The sequence below is a fragment of the Nesoenas mayeri genome (assembly GCF_963082525.1).
Source record: "Nesoenas mayeri genome assembly, chromosome: 1".
NCBI lineage: Eukaryota > Metazoa > Chordata > Aves > Columbiformes > Columbidae > Nesoenas > Nesoenas mayeri.
In genome coordinates, this window is record NC_137541.1 from 70,067,958 (window position 1) to 70,085,681 (window position 17,724).

General features: G+C 43.7%; 1 protein-coding gene across 1 annotated transcript; it reads left to right on the forward strand.

Moving 5' to 3' along the window:
• Positions 1-5,319: 5,319 nt before the first annotated feature.
• Positions 5,320-11,531, forward strand: PTHLH (parathyroid hormone like hormone; the record flags this gene model as incomplete). Its single annotated transcript, XM_080350927.1, has 2 exons — positions 5,320-5,513; positions 11,105-11,531. Exons 1-2 carry the CDS (start codon positions 5,413-5,415, stop codon positions 11,529-11,531), a joined length of 528 nt encoding a protein of 175 aa, XP_080207053.1. The 5' UTR covers positions 5,320-5,412.
• Positions 11,532-17,724: the final 6,193 nt, after the last annotated feature.

The following is a 17,724-nucleotide window of genomic DNA, read 5'->3' on the forward strand; positions in this document are numbered from 1 at the left end:
GCGCCGCGCCGCGGGGTGCCAGCCGGCCGCCCCGCCGGGCTATAGATAGCAGGGACAGGCTTTATGAATTAATAACTGACTCTTTGCCCTTGAATTTGAAAATTATTCCTTTCGGTGTCTACTGGATTCTAGGAACCAGACAGAAGATTTGGCAAAATCTTTTTTTTTTTTTTTTCCCCCCTGTCTCAAGTGCATTAAATTAAATGCATATTGTCTAAATAAACCACGCATTGTGTTAATAGCTGAACTTGGGGAGCTCCGGCCGCCTCTCGGGTGGGAGAGGCAGCTCTGTTCAGCTACCCTATCATTGTTTAATAAAGTAGATTATTGTGTGCAGATGGATTGCCACAAAACGTCTGGGTCTTGCTGATGTGGAGGGAAAAAATGGTTTTCTCTTTCTCTCTAAGGAATCTTTTCACCCGGTTAGAAGATGACACCAGGTCAGACGTGGCTAAGGATTTTCTTATTCCTGACAGCGGCAGGAAGGAGAGGAAGGCAACCTTGATGGGAGCTGGGGACAGAGTGCAACAGGGGTAGGTTGCTGGCAAGAATGAGTGTGTACTAGGAAGTCTGCCTCAAACTGTAAGCAATCGTGTTTCCTACTCAGCTGCACAACAGCCCCTCAAGACCACCCTGGGAGCTTTGAAAAAAACTCAGGGACTTCGCACCTCGCCTGCAGAGAGTTGCGTCCACTGGCTTTGAACCTTGCTAGATCACAGGGGTTGTGCAAGTCTCAGGCGATTTCTGGTCCTCATAGGACGAGTCCAGCAATTGCTGTTCTGCCGCTCCCTTCCCTTTCTCGCCAGACTCTCAAGCAGTCAGCACGCCTGTGTTTTTTTGCTGAACACCATTTTTTCCATCCTGGGAAGACTGAGGAGGTTAAACTCCCCGTCTGAACCGAAGCCCTAGACGAGTGCAACTGAGGTTATAGAAATCCGGGAGGGGAAATGACGAAATTGCTTTATTGTGAATAAAACAAGAGGGAGGAGGGAGAGGCGGAACTTCACAAAGGTGAAGGATGGGAAGTTTGCAGAGCTGAGGATTGAGCCTGTCTCTGCGCACCGGGCGGGGGGTTAGTAATTATTTCCTTCTGTCTTTCTGAGGTTGCAATGGCACCTCCTCCTCAATTAGCTAAATCTGTCCCACTTGTCTGGTTTTGTTTCAGAGGAAGATTTCACTTCTGAGCAACTTTTGGGGAGCCTGGTCGCCCACCCATCTGCAGCCCCTGGCTCTATTCACCACTCGGGAATTACGTGCCAAACCTGGAACAGAGACTTATCTTCCTAGCCAAGCTCCCAGGTCAGCTTCCTCGTAAGAAAGCTGATTTATGCCTGTTTATATGTATGGAAAAAGAAGGCAGAAGCCAAACGTGGCATCTCTCCAAAATCTCATTGTCTTTGAGGCAGGAAAGGGGTAGAAAAGAGAGGCATAACACCTAAAATGATAAGGTTTGCCTTGTCACGACAGGGAGGACTTGACCAGAAAGGCGAACACAGGGTTTTGCCTCATGTCCCTGTGACTGAAGCCTTTTCCAGGTCCGACAAAACGACCAGTCCCTTCGTGCGCCCCGGCTGGGAAAACAAGCAGCCGCCGCAAGCGCCTCGCCTTGGCTGGGAGCCCTGCGGTAACCGAGGCCCCGGCAGGTGAAACCCGAACAAAACTGTGCCTTTTCCCAGCTCCTAGAAACGGGATCAGCCTTGCCCGGGGGTGGCCCATGCGCGGAGAGATGCTTTGGCACAGGTGTGGTGGGGACGAGAATCGCGCCGTCCGGCGCGATTCCCGTCCCCACACCTGTGCCAAAGCATGGATCCGCCGCTCCTTCCTCTCGTCCAGCCTCATCCTCTCACCCCTCTGAGACCAGAGGACACCCGGAGCTGGTAAGGAGGCGCGGCCGGGACCGGCGGAGTGAGATGCTACAGGTGGCGGCGGGTCCCTCCCGGGAGCCGCTTCCTTGGGTGCGCATCCCCCGCTCCGCGAAGCCGGCCGGGTTCCATCCGGCGAGGAAAGCCGGGGGTTAAACCCTGGCAGAGGGGATATTTCGCCCCATCCTGCCACGGAGGAGGGCTCAGGTTGCGGTGAGGCTAGGTACCAGGAGGAGTTTGCTCACGGGTTAAGTATTTGTGTAGGTGGCAGGAGAACGAAGCCTGCGCCTGTTGTTGCAGCAGATGACAGTCTTTGGAGGGGGGGGGTGGGGGTGACGGGAAAAGGGAGGGGGAAAGGGCATGGTATCATGATGTGATAGTAAGTCTCCTAAACCGGTTTGGCACTGCTCAGTTCCTGCCATATTAGCAAAGCCATAGTTGTTTTTTTTTTTTTTCTCTTCTTCTTCCCCTCCCCCCCCCCAAGCCCACTGAGGCAGAGATGAGGCAAACTCAGCCATAGGAAGGTGGTTTGTGATGTCACAAGTTTGGTCTTTTCAATAAAAGCAATAAAGAAGGGTCTCCCTCACTATATATATTAGGAGAAGCTTCTGTTCTTCATAATAAAAAAGAGCAGCAAGGGAGAAAAGCACCTGCTTTTAGCACCCTTTATTTAGCACTACTCTGTTGCAAGCAGAGTAAAAACTCTGTAGAGCTGGATTTATTTTGAATAGTATTACTTTTTTTTTTCTTTATTTCACTTTTTTTTTTTTTTTTTGCTTAAGGATAGAACATAGTTTTGGAAGCAATTGCTGAGAAGATCAACCACTGTTGGCCAGGGTGATCTCTGAGAGGCACAGAGGGCTGTAACTCAAGGAAAAGGTGAAGTAACAAATTGTGAAGAAATTTCACTTCTCCAAGTTTATAAAGGCGATTTATTTTTCCTGAGTCTGTAAGGGTTAGGGTGGTGTTTGGGTTTCTTGGTGTGGGTTTTTTTGTTTGGTTGGTTGGCTTTTGTTTTGTTTTGTTTTTATTATTATTTATTTCTGGGGAAAAGGTAATTCTAAAAATATTTAATGGACGTTTTGCCTTTAACATGAGCAATAGACCTATGAGTGTGTGGGAGCTGTTTTCAGGAGATCTTACAATTATTTTTTATTAGGCGAAAGGGCAGTATAAATCAAAGAAGCATATTAGCTATACATTTTAATTTATAGCCTACCAGGTGTTCAGGGAATTTATTTACAGCATAAACGGTTTAATGTTTTCAGCATGATTTCTATTTCAGCTCTTATATTTTAGGCTTTATTTCCCTGTATATTATGAAATTTAGTTGAGGACCTGGGCTTTTAAACTGTGGCAGCAAGTGGCGTTGAACTAAATATAACCTGCAGGTAGAAAAATAGTTTGCTCTGCACCTCAGTTTTCTCCAGAAAGCGTTACTTAATACGGGGAGATGATGAGAAGGAGCAACCAGAGGGCACATCTCAGAGTTTTGTTGTGACTTCTGAGGATGTTGAGAAAGCATTTGCTGTAAATCAGGTTGTCAGTGGCAGAAATCACCGACCTCTCCGTACCTGGGGACAGCGGCAGGTACCCGCGGGCAGGTGGCTCCGGGCAGGTTTTGGCGGGGCGTGGAGTGGAGCCCCGCGGAGGGCTGAGGGCTCCCGGGATGCCACCGGCACGGAGCCGGCATCCCCAGGTGTTGCTGTCCGCTTGGGCAGGGCCACAGCGTGCGGGGATCCCATCCTCTGCAGTCAAACAGGAGATTGGCTTGCCAAGTATTTCCCTTTCGAAGAGCCGCCGGAAGCTGGGGGCAAGGGGTGCACCAAACCCCCCCCCGGCTTTCCCGCTGTATCTTACTTCGTAATAGCCGGGGGCAATTTCTTGCGCAATGAAGCTGCATAAAGGGGTGGATTGTGTTACCTTTGGTTTTTACATAAGTGTTTTCCCGAGATGGAAAAAGTTGATCCCTGCGTCGGGGGCTGCGGGGCTGCCGGTGGAGTGCGGGGGTGGCGGCCGGTCCCTGGCAGGGTACTGGGGGGGTGGCCGCGCTCCCGCCGCTCCGGCCGCCTCCGCCGCCTCTTCCTCAACCCCGCGCCGCAACCCGCCTCGCACGGCAGCGCAACCTGCCACAGATATTTGCAACGCCCAGGCCAGACTGACGGACGGAGAAGTGGAAGGCGAAAGGGGAGAGGGGAGAGGAGGAGAAAACTTTCCACTAATTTACTTTTTTGGCCAGGAGCGCCCGTGTTCATAGACGGCGAGTCCCTCCCACTTAGCCCCCCCTCCCCTTTACTAGCGTGCAATTAACATCATTAGGAATCAGCCCTCCAGCTAATAGAGGAACTGCGACGAACAACGGTAGGTGTGCGAAAGAAAAGGCGGCAACGGTCCCAGGCTGGGCTTTTGGGCTTGATCTAGTAAGTGCTCCCACTGGTGGGGGGATCGCCCTTTCCACTGTGTTGCGGCAGGGGAGGCGCTGACCTAGGGGTAAACACAGAAAGGGAGAGGTAGAGGGAGAGAGAGAGAGGAGCTCGGCTGCAGAAGATGTGAAGAGCTTGGCCGGCTTCCTTAGGGTCTGCTGAGTGCATGTGCTGTCGGGTGTTTCCCTTTCATCGCTGTTTTTTGATTCCGGTCCCGGGAAGCGCTGACTTCTAGTCTTTGGCTGTGGGTATCCTGCCCGGACTCTTGAGCTCTCCGCACATGTTCCTAGGGCGCCATCTCTTTGCAAAACCCTCCGTCCTCCCGCAGGTCTCCCAGAGGCTGTTTCGGAGCGTGTGAACATCGCAGGCTCCAGCCCAATCCAACCTGCGGAGCCAAGCATGCTCCCCAGCCCCTGAGCCTCCCCGGGCTACCGCTCCTCTTAAACCTCTCGAGCTCTCCACCAAGGCATCGCTCTCTGCTTGAGTTTTTTGTCCTCAACACTGTTGTGGAACCAGCTTTCCGGAAGCAGAGGACGTGAACCTGACTCTTTTTTTTTTCAGAGGTATACTTAAAGACAGATGTATAGATGCATTTCCATCTGCACTCCCCCTCCGCCACCCCCCGGCCTGAATCGCTGTATGTGTGCGTGTGTGTGTGTCCACGCGTGTGTTTACAGAGAAGAGAGTAGCTGAGATGACTTTTGGGAAGCAAAGAGGGCTTCTCCTGTAACGTAAAGCCCTGAGACAGCGGTTTAGCGGATTAGAATTGAACACGCCTCAGGGAGACGAACGGACGCGCTCTCTAACCCGACTCAAGTATGAGCTAGATGGTTTTTTAAACGAGTATTGAGAGAGCCCTTGCCTCGGGGCAGCGAGAGGCAGAGAGAGAGGGAGGGAGGGAAGGAGGGAGAAAGGGAGGGAGAGAGGCAGAGAGCAAGGAAGGGAGAGAGACGGAGCGAAGTTTGGAAGAACTGAGCCGCTGACGAGAGTTCAGAAAGTTTGTTTTTCCTTCACAGCCTGGGAGCTGGTAGAGCCGAAAGCGGGGACTGCTTGAGGACGGCACTGGCGCATGTGTCCCTGGGGACTGATCTCCTTTTCCTTGCAGGTTTTAAGACCCGGAGGATACAATGTTCACTAAACTCTTCCAGCAGTGGAGTTTCGCAGTGTTTCTGCTGAGTTATTCCGTGCCTTCTTACGGGAGATCAGTAGAGGGGATCAGCCGCAGACTGTGAGTTTTGTTTTGTTGTTTTGTTTGTTTTTTTTTTTCTCGCTTCGGTGACGGTGCGGGTGGGGAGGGAGGGTCCCCCCCGGGCTGGCAGCGCCGGTGGCGGTGGCGGGAACTCCCGCCGTCGGCACCGGCGCTGCCGGCCCGGGCAGTGGGGGTGGAGGGTTGCAGCCTCCAGGAGCGCTCCCGGTGCGGCTCCGCATTACCTGCCCCAGGTGCTCACCGGTGATGTCTAAGTGATAGGCAAAGTGCGCTTGGGGCAGGGAAAGGGCGCTTTTCAGCTGTCTGACCTTATACAACTTTTGGGAAGGAGATGTTAAAGCTGAGAGTCTCTTCTTCCGAGGGGAACAGCAATGCAGCTGTGTGCTTGCCCAGCATGTGCTACTGTGCATGCACCGTTCTGCACTCGGGATGGGGTCCTAGTAGGGAGAATCCCGTTTTATCAAACCGCCGTGTGTTACACTAAGTGTCATAAACTTCTCTGGCACTGGCATGGAGCCAATATTGATAAGGGTAGGGGTAACACGCAGTCGTGAGGGCCACCATGAAACTGAAGTACTGAACAATGCATTTGGATTTCTGCCACTTAAGAAAAAAAATCCAAAGGGAGTCCAGTATCTGACTTGGAGACAGAAGCATACTTTTTGATAAATGATAATGTAACTTAAGAGAGCCTGTTCAGGAAATGACCTTTTTGTTTCTTCCAAAGTAATCAACACGGTTTATGCTAATACCCCTACGCAAAGTGCAGAAGGGTAGCCACTGGGCTGATGTAGGACCAGCTGCCTCACACATCTAATTCTCTGGCTTTCACTGGACTTGCATCAGATTTTCTAAGGAAGAAACACTTCAGTCATACTGTGGAGGGCTGTATTGTTAATAAGTTCAAAAGGAAGGCAGATTGGAGAAAGAGAGTTGGAAAATCCCGTCACAATTTACAGGCAAACATGACACAGCAAACTTAACTTCAGATGGGTTTCCTTGTAACTGTTTTATTACATGTATAAGGACAAGATATTCAAATAGCACTTCCTCTGCCATTTAAGCAACAAAAAAAAAATCCCCCAGGTGAACTGACTTCAGATACACCTAAACTTTGGCACGAGTCAGACAGCTATTACAAATCTCCTACAGCAATTTGTGTAGAACATGTTATTGCTTATAATGCTACAGTGTATTCTTCCCAGCCTATTAATGCTTAGCTCTTTTGTACTCCTGTGGACAATTGTTGAGCTATTTCTTTCATTTGAGATCATTTTCTTCTTTTTGTATAGAGAGGAATCAAACTTTTTTAGAAATAAAAATGAAAATATTTGAAGTACAGTTAAATGCTGTTATTTTCTTGGCTAGGAAACTCTGAACTGGATGTAAGCCAAATTTATTTTTTTTAGTTAGATTTTCTAAGTTAGATTTGCTAAGAATTACTCTCTCTGTTTTTGAAGTTAGCTTTGTGCTAACACTTGTTTTTAAAGGTCAGGGTTAGAGGTCTTCCCAACATCCCCATTCTGTTCTGATGGGGCAGAGGAAGTGGAAACTAAATAGTCAAAATATATTTCTCAGCTCCCTCTTTGCTATGGCATGTAAAACACACAAGAAACCAGTTAGCTGTCAGTTAGTGGCATTCACGTAGTTTTGTTTGTGGGTACAGTACAAACACAGACACCACACTCAAACATGTGTCCTGTTTTAATATCACCACAGACTATTCCTAGAGTTAATGGTTAATAACTCACTTAAGCCTAGAGACATTTTTTTTCAGTGAAAGGCTTAAACCAGTAATGGATGAAAATACTGAAGCACATTATTATAACCATGCAAAAATAATAAAAATTACATAGGCCTGGTTCTACAGCTTTACTGAGGCAAATCTCCCATGGAAAGCAATAGCAAACTGTCCCAAGAAAAGATTGCCAGACATATTATTTGTCATAGAAACACTTAAGCTGCTGAAGAACTTCTGAGAAACCCAGTAATGCCTCAAAGTGAAATTAGATATTTTTATCAGCATGCCCAGACACTGCAGCATCATGTGCCTAGATCATCTGAAAATATTTTTCCTAACCCTGAGATAGGTTGAGCAGTTTTCACTCCCTTTGGAGCCAGGGACAAGGGCACTCAGTCTTGCAAAATCCAGACAGAGAGCTGACCAAATCCTTTGCAGTTATTTTGCTGATCAGATCCAACATGAATAGTCAAGGGCAATAACAGTTAAATAACAGCAACTCTGAGACAGAAAGTTGTCACTTGAATGTGTCAGAGACACCAGATAGCCAGAAAAAAAAAAAAAAAAAAAAAAGAAGAAATGTGCCCGAATAGCACAGCTTATCTAGAAGTACATTAAGGCAGAATAGTTATAGGTTTCTAGATTTTTCCCACAATGAGTCCTTATCTTGTACGTGCATAGTGCATTTGGATACAATAATTAGTTTGAAGGCTCCAGTCAAATACAAGCCATCAACATCCTTCTCTCAAAAGTCCCCACCACATGTAAGCTTAGCACTTAGTGCACTTGGTTTGGGGTCAGACTCTTTTTCCTTGAATGACAGGCACATTTTGTAGAAGGATGGAAGGGACCTCTAGTGGGTCATTTTAACCTTAACAGCTTAATGGTTCTTTTTAAATACCGTACCAAATATGTGGATGCAATCATTCCAGTTGCCATTGCCTTCTTCCTCTGTCTGTGTGGGTGAGATATTGTTGATATCTCCATTATGAAGCACTTCTTACATCAGCCTTCTTGGGCAAGTATTTTTTCCTGATTTACAAACACAGAAGTTGTTTGCATAACTGAGGCAGAAGGTCAAAGAGATACGTATCTACCACATCTTCTTTGTTTTGAGAAGATTTCTGATCTAGAGTATGCAAAGGAAATTGGTAGGCAAAAGGTAATCCTTAAGTCTGGCTGAATAATAAAAGTCATGTGAAATATAACACTACGTAATGTTATACAATCATCTGGAATAGCAGAATGTTATTTGGGGCCAGACTTGATGCTAAATATCATACAGACATTTAAACAGAAACCCACCCTCTTTGGCTCACTAACCCCTCATATGTCAATCCCTGCATTATTTTGGAAATGCGTACTCACTCAAGATGTAGATCTTGTAATGCTGTTTGACTGCCCTTGTGTGTACTGGAACCAAATCTTTAGGTTTCAGCTCTGTAAAATGGAATAGCTTTTCAATCAAGTGTACTTTAATAACAGGTTTTAGAGATTCAAGATTTTGTCACAGTGGGTAAATTGACCAAGTACACATTACAGGATTAAGGCAGCTTTAGGTTGTCTGTGTTAAAAGGAATTATCCTTGGTAGTTTACAAGAGGCAGTAGGAAAGCTTTGCTCATCATATGAGACATACTGTTTTAGACTCAGTAAAGCACTAAGATTTTGTATGCTTTTTATAAACCAGAGGAGTGAAAGGAGAACTGCATTTCCCATGCAAATATCCTGGCAAAATAGATTACTGAAGCTAGGAATGTAACGTGAGCCACAATGGACAGCTTGACAAGCAGCACAGAAGGACGCCACTCAGAGGAGGCCAAGGTGCTAGTTTTATTGGCATACTTGCAAATCAGACTGACTTCAACAAAAAAGTTGTTAGAGGTATTATTGGAGAGCTTCAGGGAGTGCACTGGTCAAAAAAATTCTCCTGGGGGAGATTCTGAGCTTGCGTTAATGGTCACAGCTGCACTGAAGAGAAAGAAACAATATGGGTTCCACTCGGTATTATTCACATCACATTTTTCTTAGGGACATTGAGTTGAAGGATATAAAACAATTCCCTAAAGCCTGAGGTAATCCAAAACTGATTTTAGGATGCTTAAAATATAGACAAAGTTTGGTCAAATGTGTGTTCACCAACCTGGGTATATCTAGGCCTGATTTTGAGCAAGTATCCCTACTCTATCACTTCATGTGAAAACAACAGTCATATTTCAGTCTCATTGTGGAATGGGTGAAAGCTGCTGTTTGAATTTTATACTGAGTAACAGAGACATAATATCACTCAAACACATCACTTGAACCCAATACTCAGAAAGTGCAGATCTACAAAGACAAAAAGTGAATGGGATGCTCTTAAATCAATGTTAGTTGAAGTTGCCAATTCGAAATAGCTCTAGTGTTAAACAAATCACAACTCTAAATAGTTTGGCTGAAGATAAATTGCAGAACACTCCTCATCATTTAGCATAATATCTGTGTCCACCACATTTTGAAACCTGGTAACGTGATGGGACAATTAGGGTTGGGACGGAAGGAAGGAATATTCACTCACAGTTATGTGTCTTCTCCCATTTCACCCACATGCAGAAACAGCTTCTTATCCAGCTAACTGACCCAATGATTGTATGACCGGCAAGGCAGTGAATTCATTTTCTTTGGCCAGTAAGAATCCAGTCACATGCAGTACCCTGATGCAAGATGAGAGGATACATGGCCAATCTCAGCGCACTGAAGTAGGGCAATTGGAAGGATAAACTGTATTATAGCATTCATGGGAACACAGCTAAAATCCCAGCTTGTATTCTTTCTGTGCTTCACAGTGCAGCTGTGCATCTATCCCTCACCAAGGAAAAAGCATGTATTTTCTCACAGATATTTATTATCCAGGTGCCATTTTTATCTTTCCTCAGATGTTTCATACCTTCTTTGCCAGTGCAATGTCTCTAAAAGACAGGTAGCTAACCATCTCCTAGTTCCTCGAAAACAAAGCAGACAATAGTGAAACAGAAGGTCACAAACTCTGGAAAAATACCAGAGATTGACTCAAATCGGGAGGCTCCTGAAGAAGATCCAGTGAAGACAGCTAGCATAAAACTCAGAGAGCACAGCAGAGAATAATTTCGGCCCCAAAAGTTTGCACTTAAAGGAATACTAGAAAGGCATTTCAAACCATAACTAGACACAAGTGGCCAAGCAGTAAAATCAGCAGGAGTGGCTGAGGCTCATCTCTGCTGTTGCTCGGGCTGCTGCCTCTCTGGATAGCTTATCATGGACTGAAGTGCCCACATTTTAGGCACCCAAATTTGAACATTTTCCATTACACTCCTTCCATTGAACTTATTTAAATTTAGAAATGAAATGCACTTTTATGTATTTAGTTATGTTTTTGAAGTACATGACTGAGCAGAAGAAAATTATTAGAATGATGCTGTATAAACACTGCTTCCGGCTTCAGTACAAGTACTTGTTATTCCTTCTCTTTCTTGACTGCAATGCTCCATTATCTGACCCATTAGTTTTTCTATCTCTGATGGCTGCCTTCCTGCTTTTACTGCCTGAAGTGTGATATATTAAGAGTTATCATGCTTTCCTAGAACAGATCACTGACCAATCCAACTCCAGGTCCAGTGGTATGTGACTGGTCAGCTGAGAATCATTACCCACTTAGGTCTTTCCCTTCTCTGGAGAGAGCAGCTACTCTGAGAAGTAAGGCTTGCTCCCACAGTCTGATTTACCTAGATGTTTTCAGTCCTGAGAGCTGGTACACAGTCACTGTGGCCACCACTGCCAGAGGAGAGGAGCTCTGCCAAGTACTGGGCAATAACCAAATTCTATTTTATTTTTTTTCCCCTCCTCTCTTTCTTTAGCAAACGAGCTGTATCAGAGCACCAGCTATTGCATGACAAGGGCAAGTCAATTCAAGACTTACGAAGAAGAATATTCCTTCAAAATTTAATTGAAGGTGTCAACACTGCAGAAATTCGTGCAACTTCAGAGGTTTCACCTAACCCTAAGCCTGCTACCAACACGAAGAACTACCCTGTCCGATTTGGTAGCGAAGATGAGGGCAGATACCTAACTCAGGAGACAAACAAATCACAGACCTACAAGGAGCAACCCCTGAAGGCATCAGGGAAGAAAAAGAAAGCAAAGCCTGGAAAACGTAAGGAACAGGAGAAGAAAAAGAGGCGAGCTCGCTCAGCTTGGCTAAATTCTGACATGTATGGAAGCAGTGTGACCATGAGCCCGCTCTTGGACAACTCCGTTACTACACATAATCACAATTTAAGGTAATTTTGATATATAATTTTAGAGGGTATATCACACATTTATTGAAATTGTTATCCTTCAGTGTGAGAGGTCAAGGCCTCACTCAAACTTGGAGCAATAGCACATCTTTGTGCTCATAACTGTACAGTGGCTTTCAAGCAGAGCACAATCTCAAGGTGCTTTCTGGAGGTAAGTTCCCTTTCCACTTTGCACTGGTGATAAAGTCTTCTTTTCCTATGACAAACAACTCAAGTAAACCAATTATTGCCAAAATGAGCTTCCTGAAGCTGAGTGAGTAGTAAGTAATTTCTGCAAAAAGAAAGCACATCATAGCCATTAAAATTTTCTTTCCTCTTTTAACCATAATGCCTCTCACAACAGATACTGGTCCCACACTTGGGCCTCAGCAGATTGAAAACTTTGAGTTTTATTTAAGGCTCTGCATCTATAAAATGGTGAAGCTTTCTTTCCTCCCTCTCAAAGCCTCCCCTTCTTGGCAAGTTTCCTACTCTTACTTTACAGTTTTTCATTTTACTGTTTAACCTTAGGGGAGGATACGGAAAATTTAGCTCTTAGTAATATCTGCAAACAACGCAGACCAGCCTTTCACCATAAAATTTTCCCTGCCATTAGGACATTTGAATACAGCTCCATCATTTTGCCAGCTCATGAAACAATTACGTTGCTGTTGAAAAATGTTGAGCATTGCTTTTGGAGAGAGACGTGCTTCCCTCATGTATGACAATGACGGTTTTTCATGGCAGCAGTGAGCTGAAGACTTCAGCTTAGGTGCCCCAAGCAACTCATCTGCTTGCAGCCATCATAGCTTGAGTGGAAGTCTGCACACTTGCATACAGAGCCAAGGAGTCCAATCCTCAGCTCTCCTTAAATGTTTGTCTTTTCAACAGCAAAAGGCCCACCCTTTTCTCTCCTCCTCCCCTTCACTTTGGCAGAAGAGAGACATAAGAGGAGTGCCACTTGCTCACAGTAAATCCCTTAGAAAGAGACACCAGCTGTGGAATTTCCCACAATCCAGTCTTGGGTTAAACTTCATAGGCCACAGTTTGCAACATGCTGCATTGCCTCAACTTCTACCAACATCTACAGGAGTTACTGGCATTTGGGTCTCAGCAGTCAGTGTCCCTGGCTATGAACCAGTTAGCATGGCTGTAGCAGTAATTGGTGAAGTAAAAGTGGCTGGTTTGTCTCAGCGCCTTAAGAAAAGCACACTCTGGGACTCCCAGGAAGGAGACACCTGACGTTTCAACAGATGTTAAGGGATTGTGGTGGCCAATAAATAACACCTGTCTTCAGCACATCTAAATCTTGACTGTAGGGAAAAAAAAATCCAGGGCATTTCAACTTTTTCAACTTTTACTTCTTTTTCTTACTACTCTGTCTTCGGTTGTATATCCAATGAGATATGTAAAAGAGTTACAGGTACAAGCCTGTTGATTTTCCTAGTTCAGCCTTTCTGTTTCAAGTATGGTTAGATGGCTGAAGGCAGTCAGCTTTGCTGTGGAGTCTAGACTGCTGAAGGCAATCCAGCTTTGAACTACTGATTTCACCAAGATGCAGTATTTCTTCAGGGCAAGAAACAGATTCCTAAAGCGGAGCTATATTTTAGATACTTAATTGAAGATGAATAAACAAAGAGAAACCGTAAAACAAGAAAATGAAATTCCTCCTTCACATGTACAGAGCATAATATGCTGGTTCAGCTCTTAAGTAACTGCTAGTATAAAAGCTTGTAGTTATCCCACTAGGCTGGCAAAATATATAATTTCTAAACTTTAAAGGAAAGCAAGTTTCCTTCCCTGACATCTACTTAAGATAGGGGGAATAAGGTTCAATGTAGTTGTTTATGCCATTGTTGGCACAAGATGGGAGAGCACATTTTAGATGAAGGGTGACAACATCTGAGTGACATCGATTCCTCAGCTGCACTGAACAGGATCAGAAACTTCTACTTTATCTGCTGGTTAGGGGGCAAGGAGGGCATGTGCAGACAGGATTTCCATATGTTACACCATTAGAAGCTGCTTTCTTAGCTCCCTCGAGCCTGGCTGCAGCTTAGGAGAAGCACCGTTACTTTACAGTGAAGAAGTAGAATGCAGCAGGGTAAATGTCAAAGAAGTGCAAAGATAAGATGCATGTTTTTCACTGCATCTTTGTGCTTCTTTTCTGCTCAACACACTGAATTACAATCCTCATGCTAATTCCCCCACCCAGTCTTGATCCCAAAATTTTGGGGTTGTGTCAGAAAGAAGACCAAAAATAATGTGCTCTCTAGATCTTCTCACTTACTACAGGAAGTATCTTGCAAAAGAAGCCAACCTTGCAAAATCTGGGACCAAATCACAGAAAGCAACTTGCAAGTAGTCATTAGTACAGAGCCCATTGTCAAGATGTGGCTTAGCTCAAACTCCAAAACAAAGCCTAAAATCCAAGCCAAATCGAAGATGTCACCCTCTTAAAAATAGGCCTGTGTATTGCAGCAACATATACAGTCACGCTTTATGAATTGTGTGCCATTACTGTACATATTGCACTATAGCCTGAATACACCCTAATATTGCTAGTTAATTATTAAGGAATTCCATGCTGGCATTTCCATTCCAGGCACTTAAAAATTATTTCTCATGGACATTCCAGCTATATTCCTGTTCCAATTCAATTAAGCTGTTATTACCTAATTTTCTAAGAAATCTTTCAAATGAGTAAACTCCCTAATATTAGATGTAGTCTCATTTTCAATGTGCACATAAAAAAATCCCTCTTAAGCTCCAAAGGATTTGCTTTCTGGTGCGTCTCACACCCACACATGTCTGCCATGTGGAAAGCTACCCGCAGCTTGGGTGATCAGCTCAGCAATAGAGCAAATCCAGCTCCATCCTATAGCTTCGCATTCCACCCTGTAGCTGTTTCCTAAGGAACCAACATACATTACGGAAATGTGTTGTTCACAGGGACAGAGGGGAAAAAAAGCCCAACTCTTCAGCATTTCCTGCAGCACTGCTAAGAAGTAATTGAAAGTAATATTGTAGTGTAAGTAACGCACTGACAGGGAAGAAGCAGGCTCTGCTTTTGTTCTCATGCCTTCACAAGGAAGGGAGGAGTAGATAACTCACACCAGGTTGCCAGCATCCCTTAGAAAATTCCAAAATCTTAGGACTGTACACAGCTGACTGTTTCAACTTGGACTAAATGAAATAGGAGTCAGAGCTTAACAGGAGATGCTCGTTTTCTTTCAGGACCAAGTTCTTTGTCTCACAGAGTGAAAGCTTCAGGATTATAGTATTTTCATTCATTCAGGTACTTTAAGAGATACGCTGTCAAGGGTTTGCTCAAGATCTGAGCAGCCTTTACAGCATGAGTACTGCATACACTCACGTACATGACACCACAGAAATATATACCTCTAAGATGAACAGACCCGTCCCCAGCAGGTGGTCTGTCAGTGGGAAAGACAGACCTAATAAGCCCTGTGGGACCACATTAGTCACAAGTTTAGCATCACGTCCTGTAGCACTCAGTAATCTTCTTGCAGAAACCTCTAAACAAAACTAAAGCCCTTTTCTGTTCCTTTGATTGTACAATATATTGGAATAGATGGCTTCAGTGTAATGACAAACTGCACGTCTTCATACTGCTAGCTACGTTGCATTGAAGAAAATAACACTAGAAGTCTTGCAAAGATGTCTAAACTGTAGCATTGTTAAACAGGCCTTATTATTGTGAATGTTTACCAGCAAGAGGAACATGTTATAGTTTGTGGCACTCTTGCTATTACTTTTATGTCCATGTATTTGAAGTGAAAATTAATTTTTTAATTATTTTCTGTCCTTTTTTCTTTCCAGGAGGCGCTGACATTTTCAGCAAGAAATTTTTGGAAGACATATTGCAGTATTCTGTAATAGTGAACATATGGGAAGTATTAAAATATTTATTACCTGTAAATATTGTAAATGCTCAGAATAAAACTTTTTCCCCCATTGCTCTCTGAAACTGCACATTTGGTTATTGTGAATTTTCTTTGTTTCTTTTCTTTTTTTTTTTTTTTTTTCCCCCTAAGGCTAAGACAATTATTATTATCACATTTAACATAATTTATTTTGTTGACTGGTGTATTTATTTTGTGAACGTATCTTGGTGCTGCTGACTTTCTATATTTTTTGTAACATAATGCACTTTAGATATACATATCGAGTACATTGATAAGTGACATAAGATGTTCCCGTTTCGTGGTTGACTTCAATGAATGCCTACATACAATTGTTCAAACTGATTTTCCTTTGTGCATGTATAATAGCAGTATTTTAAAATTTGTAAAGAATGTCTAATAAAATATAATCTAATTAAATCGTGACTTGGAAGGAAAAATGTGTCCTTTAGGAATTTCAAGAGCACAAACACAATTTTTTTCTTTACTGCGTTTGAAAATCGTTTCCAATTTAATATGTTTACATTGGTTTAAACTCCCACATTTTCACGTTAGCTTTTAGTTAAAAATCACTCAGAATATGTTTTATTCCAATGCTCTATTTCAAGTCAGCTAAGTTGCTGAACAACCTGGAGGTGCTGTCATATAGCTCAGACCCCACTGCAGGGAGAGCACAGTTCCCAGTCTTTCCAGTCCCCAGCCCTGCAAAGACAGAATGAAGCATTACACCCTCCAAATGAGAGGATGTGAAAAGCAGCCCCATGGGATGCATCACTTACCACACTCTTGGAAGGTATTCGCATGTCACACCCCACAGTCTTGTTCAAAACCAGACAGATGCTCAGTGTCCTCGACTTCTAGCTTTACTCGAAGATAAAAATGTCTACCACATGAGTCAATTCTCAGCTCTTTGTACTTTGGGACCACCTTATGTTAATGTGAGAAGGAAAAAAAAAGGAGTGTTTCACGGGTGAATGTATAAAGGGAAGAAAAAAAGGTAAACTACAGTAGGTGACACATAACTAGGTACTGTTACATTGCTTGAATAACTTTTCTTCTCTCCCACCACAAAGATGCCTCCCATGGCTTTGTTTCTGAAAAACATCTGCATTAATTTTAGTTCTGCCTTATACCCATAGATAACTGTAGTTAAGGTGGAGACCATCACCATTACTTCATTGTCACTGGCTGAAGAACACAACAGAAAAAATTATCTCGTATAATTTTTTTTTAAATGAACATATGAGTCCTACTTCCTATCCCTTTTGCTACCACCCACATGTTAATCCCAGCAGCTGCTGTGGGAGCAGCCTGAATAAAAGAGAATGTTTCACGGAGATATCTGTACTTCGTAAAATCCTACTGAATTTCCTCTGTCTCACTGTTTTAACATCAGCAACATCAGAAAAATGCAAGCGTGGAAAAAATAAATTATGAATCCTGGGAATTTTAAGATAGTTCTTGTAATTGTTGCTCCATTCTGGAGTTGCCAAGTTTTTCTTTTTTATCCTTCTTTCCACTTTTTAAAGTGCCATCTTTTTCCATTGCCCAAGTAAAGCCATCATTTAATGTAAAACAGATGTATTTCTGCTCTCTACCCAATCTTGTGGAAAACTACCTCCAAGAAAGCACTAAAAGCAAGAACACTTGAGAAAAACTTACCCATCTCTCCCCATCCACATCTCCAAAGTGTGAAATCCATTGCTTCATTATGTCCACTTAATTAGTACAGCCACAAAGTGCATACATATTGTTTCATTTTCAGATGAAATATATTATACGTGATGAAACGTAGCACTGCATTAAAGAAAGAAGGCATGGTTCATGCTCGTTTTCAACTTGGCCTCCTTGCACATCCTGCCTATTTATAGTATCCAGCTAATGCTTGGATTTATACAACTGAAGTTAACTGCAATGTATTCAGAAGATGATTTTGTATCTCAGTATTACCAGCATTTCCCAGCTGGAACTAAAAACTAAAGCTACAGTGGGCAGAGGCAATTTATCTTCATCAGAAAGGCTGATCCTTGGCAGACAGGTGGCCCAAATAGCATAAAGCAAAAACATACACCCAAATGCCAAACCTTGACTCTGTAGAACTGGCCACTTTGTAAGAGGATCTGAAGTACCTCTGGTCTTCCCCAATATCTTTACACTATTCATTAAGGACTTGCAATTTTTTCTTAGTTTCTATATGTAAAATTTGTGATTCTGGTGAATTTAAGCAGAAGTCCCATTTTTCTTAAAGACCTTTACACAGGCCTTATAAAAGCT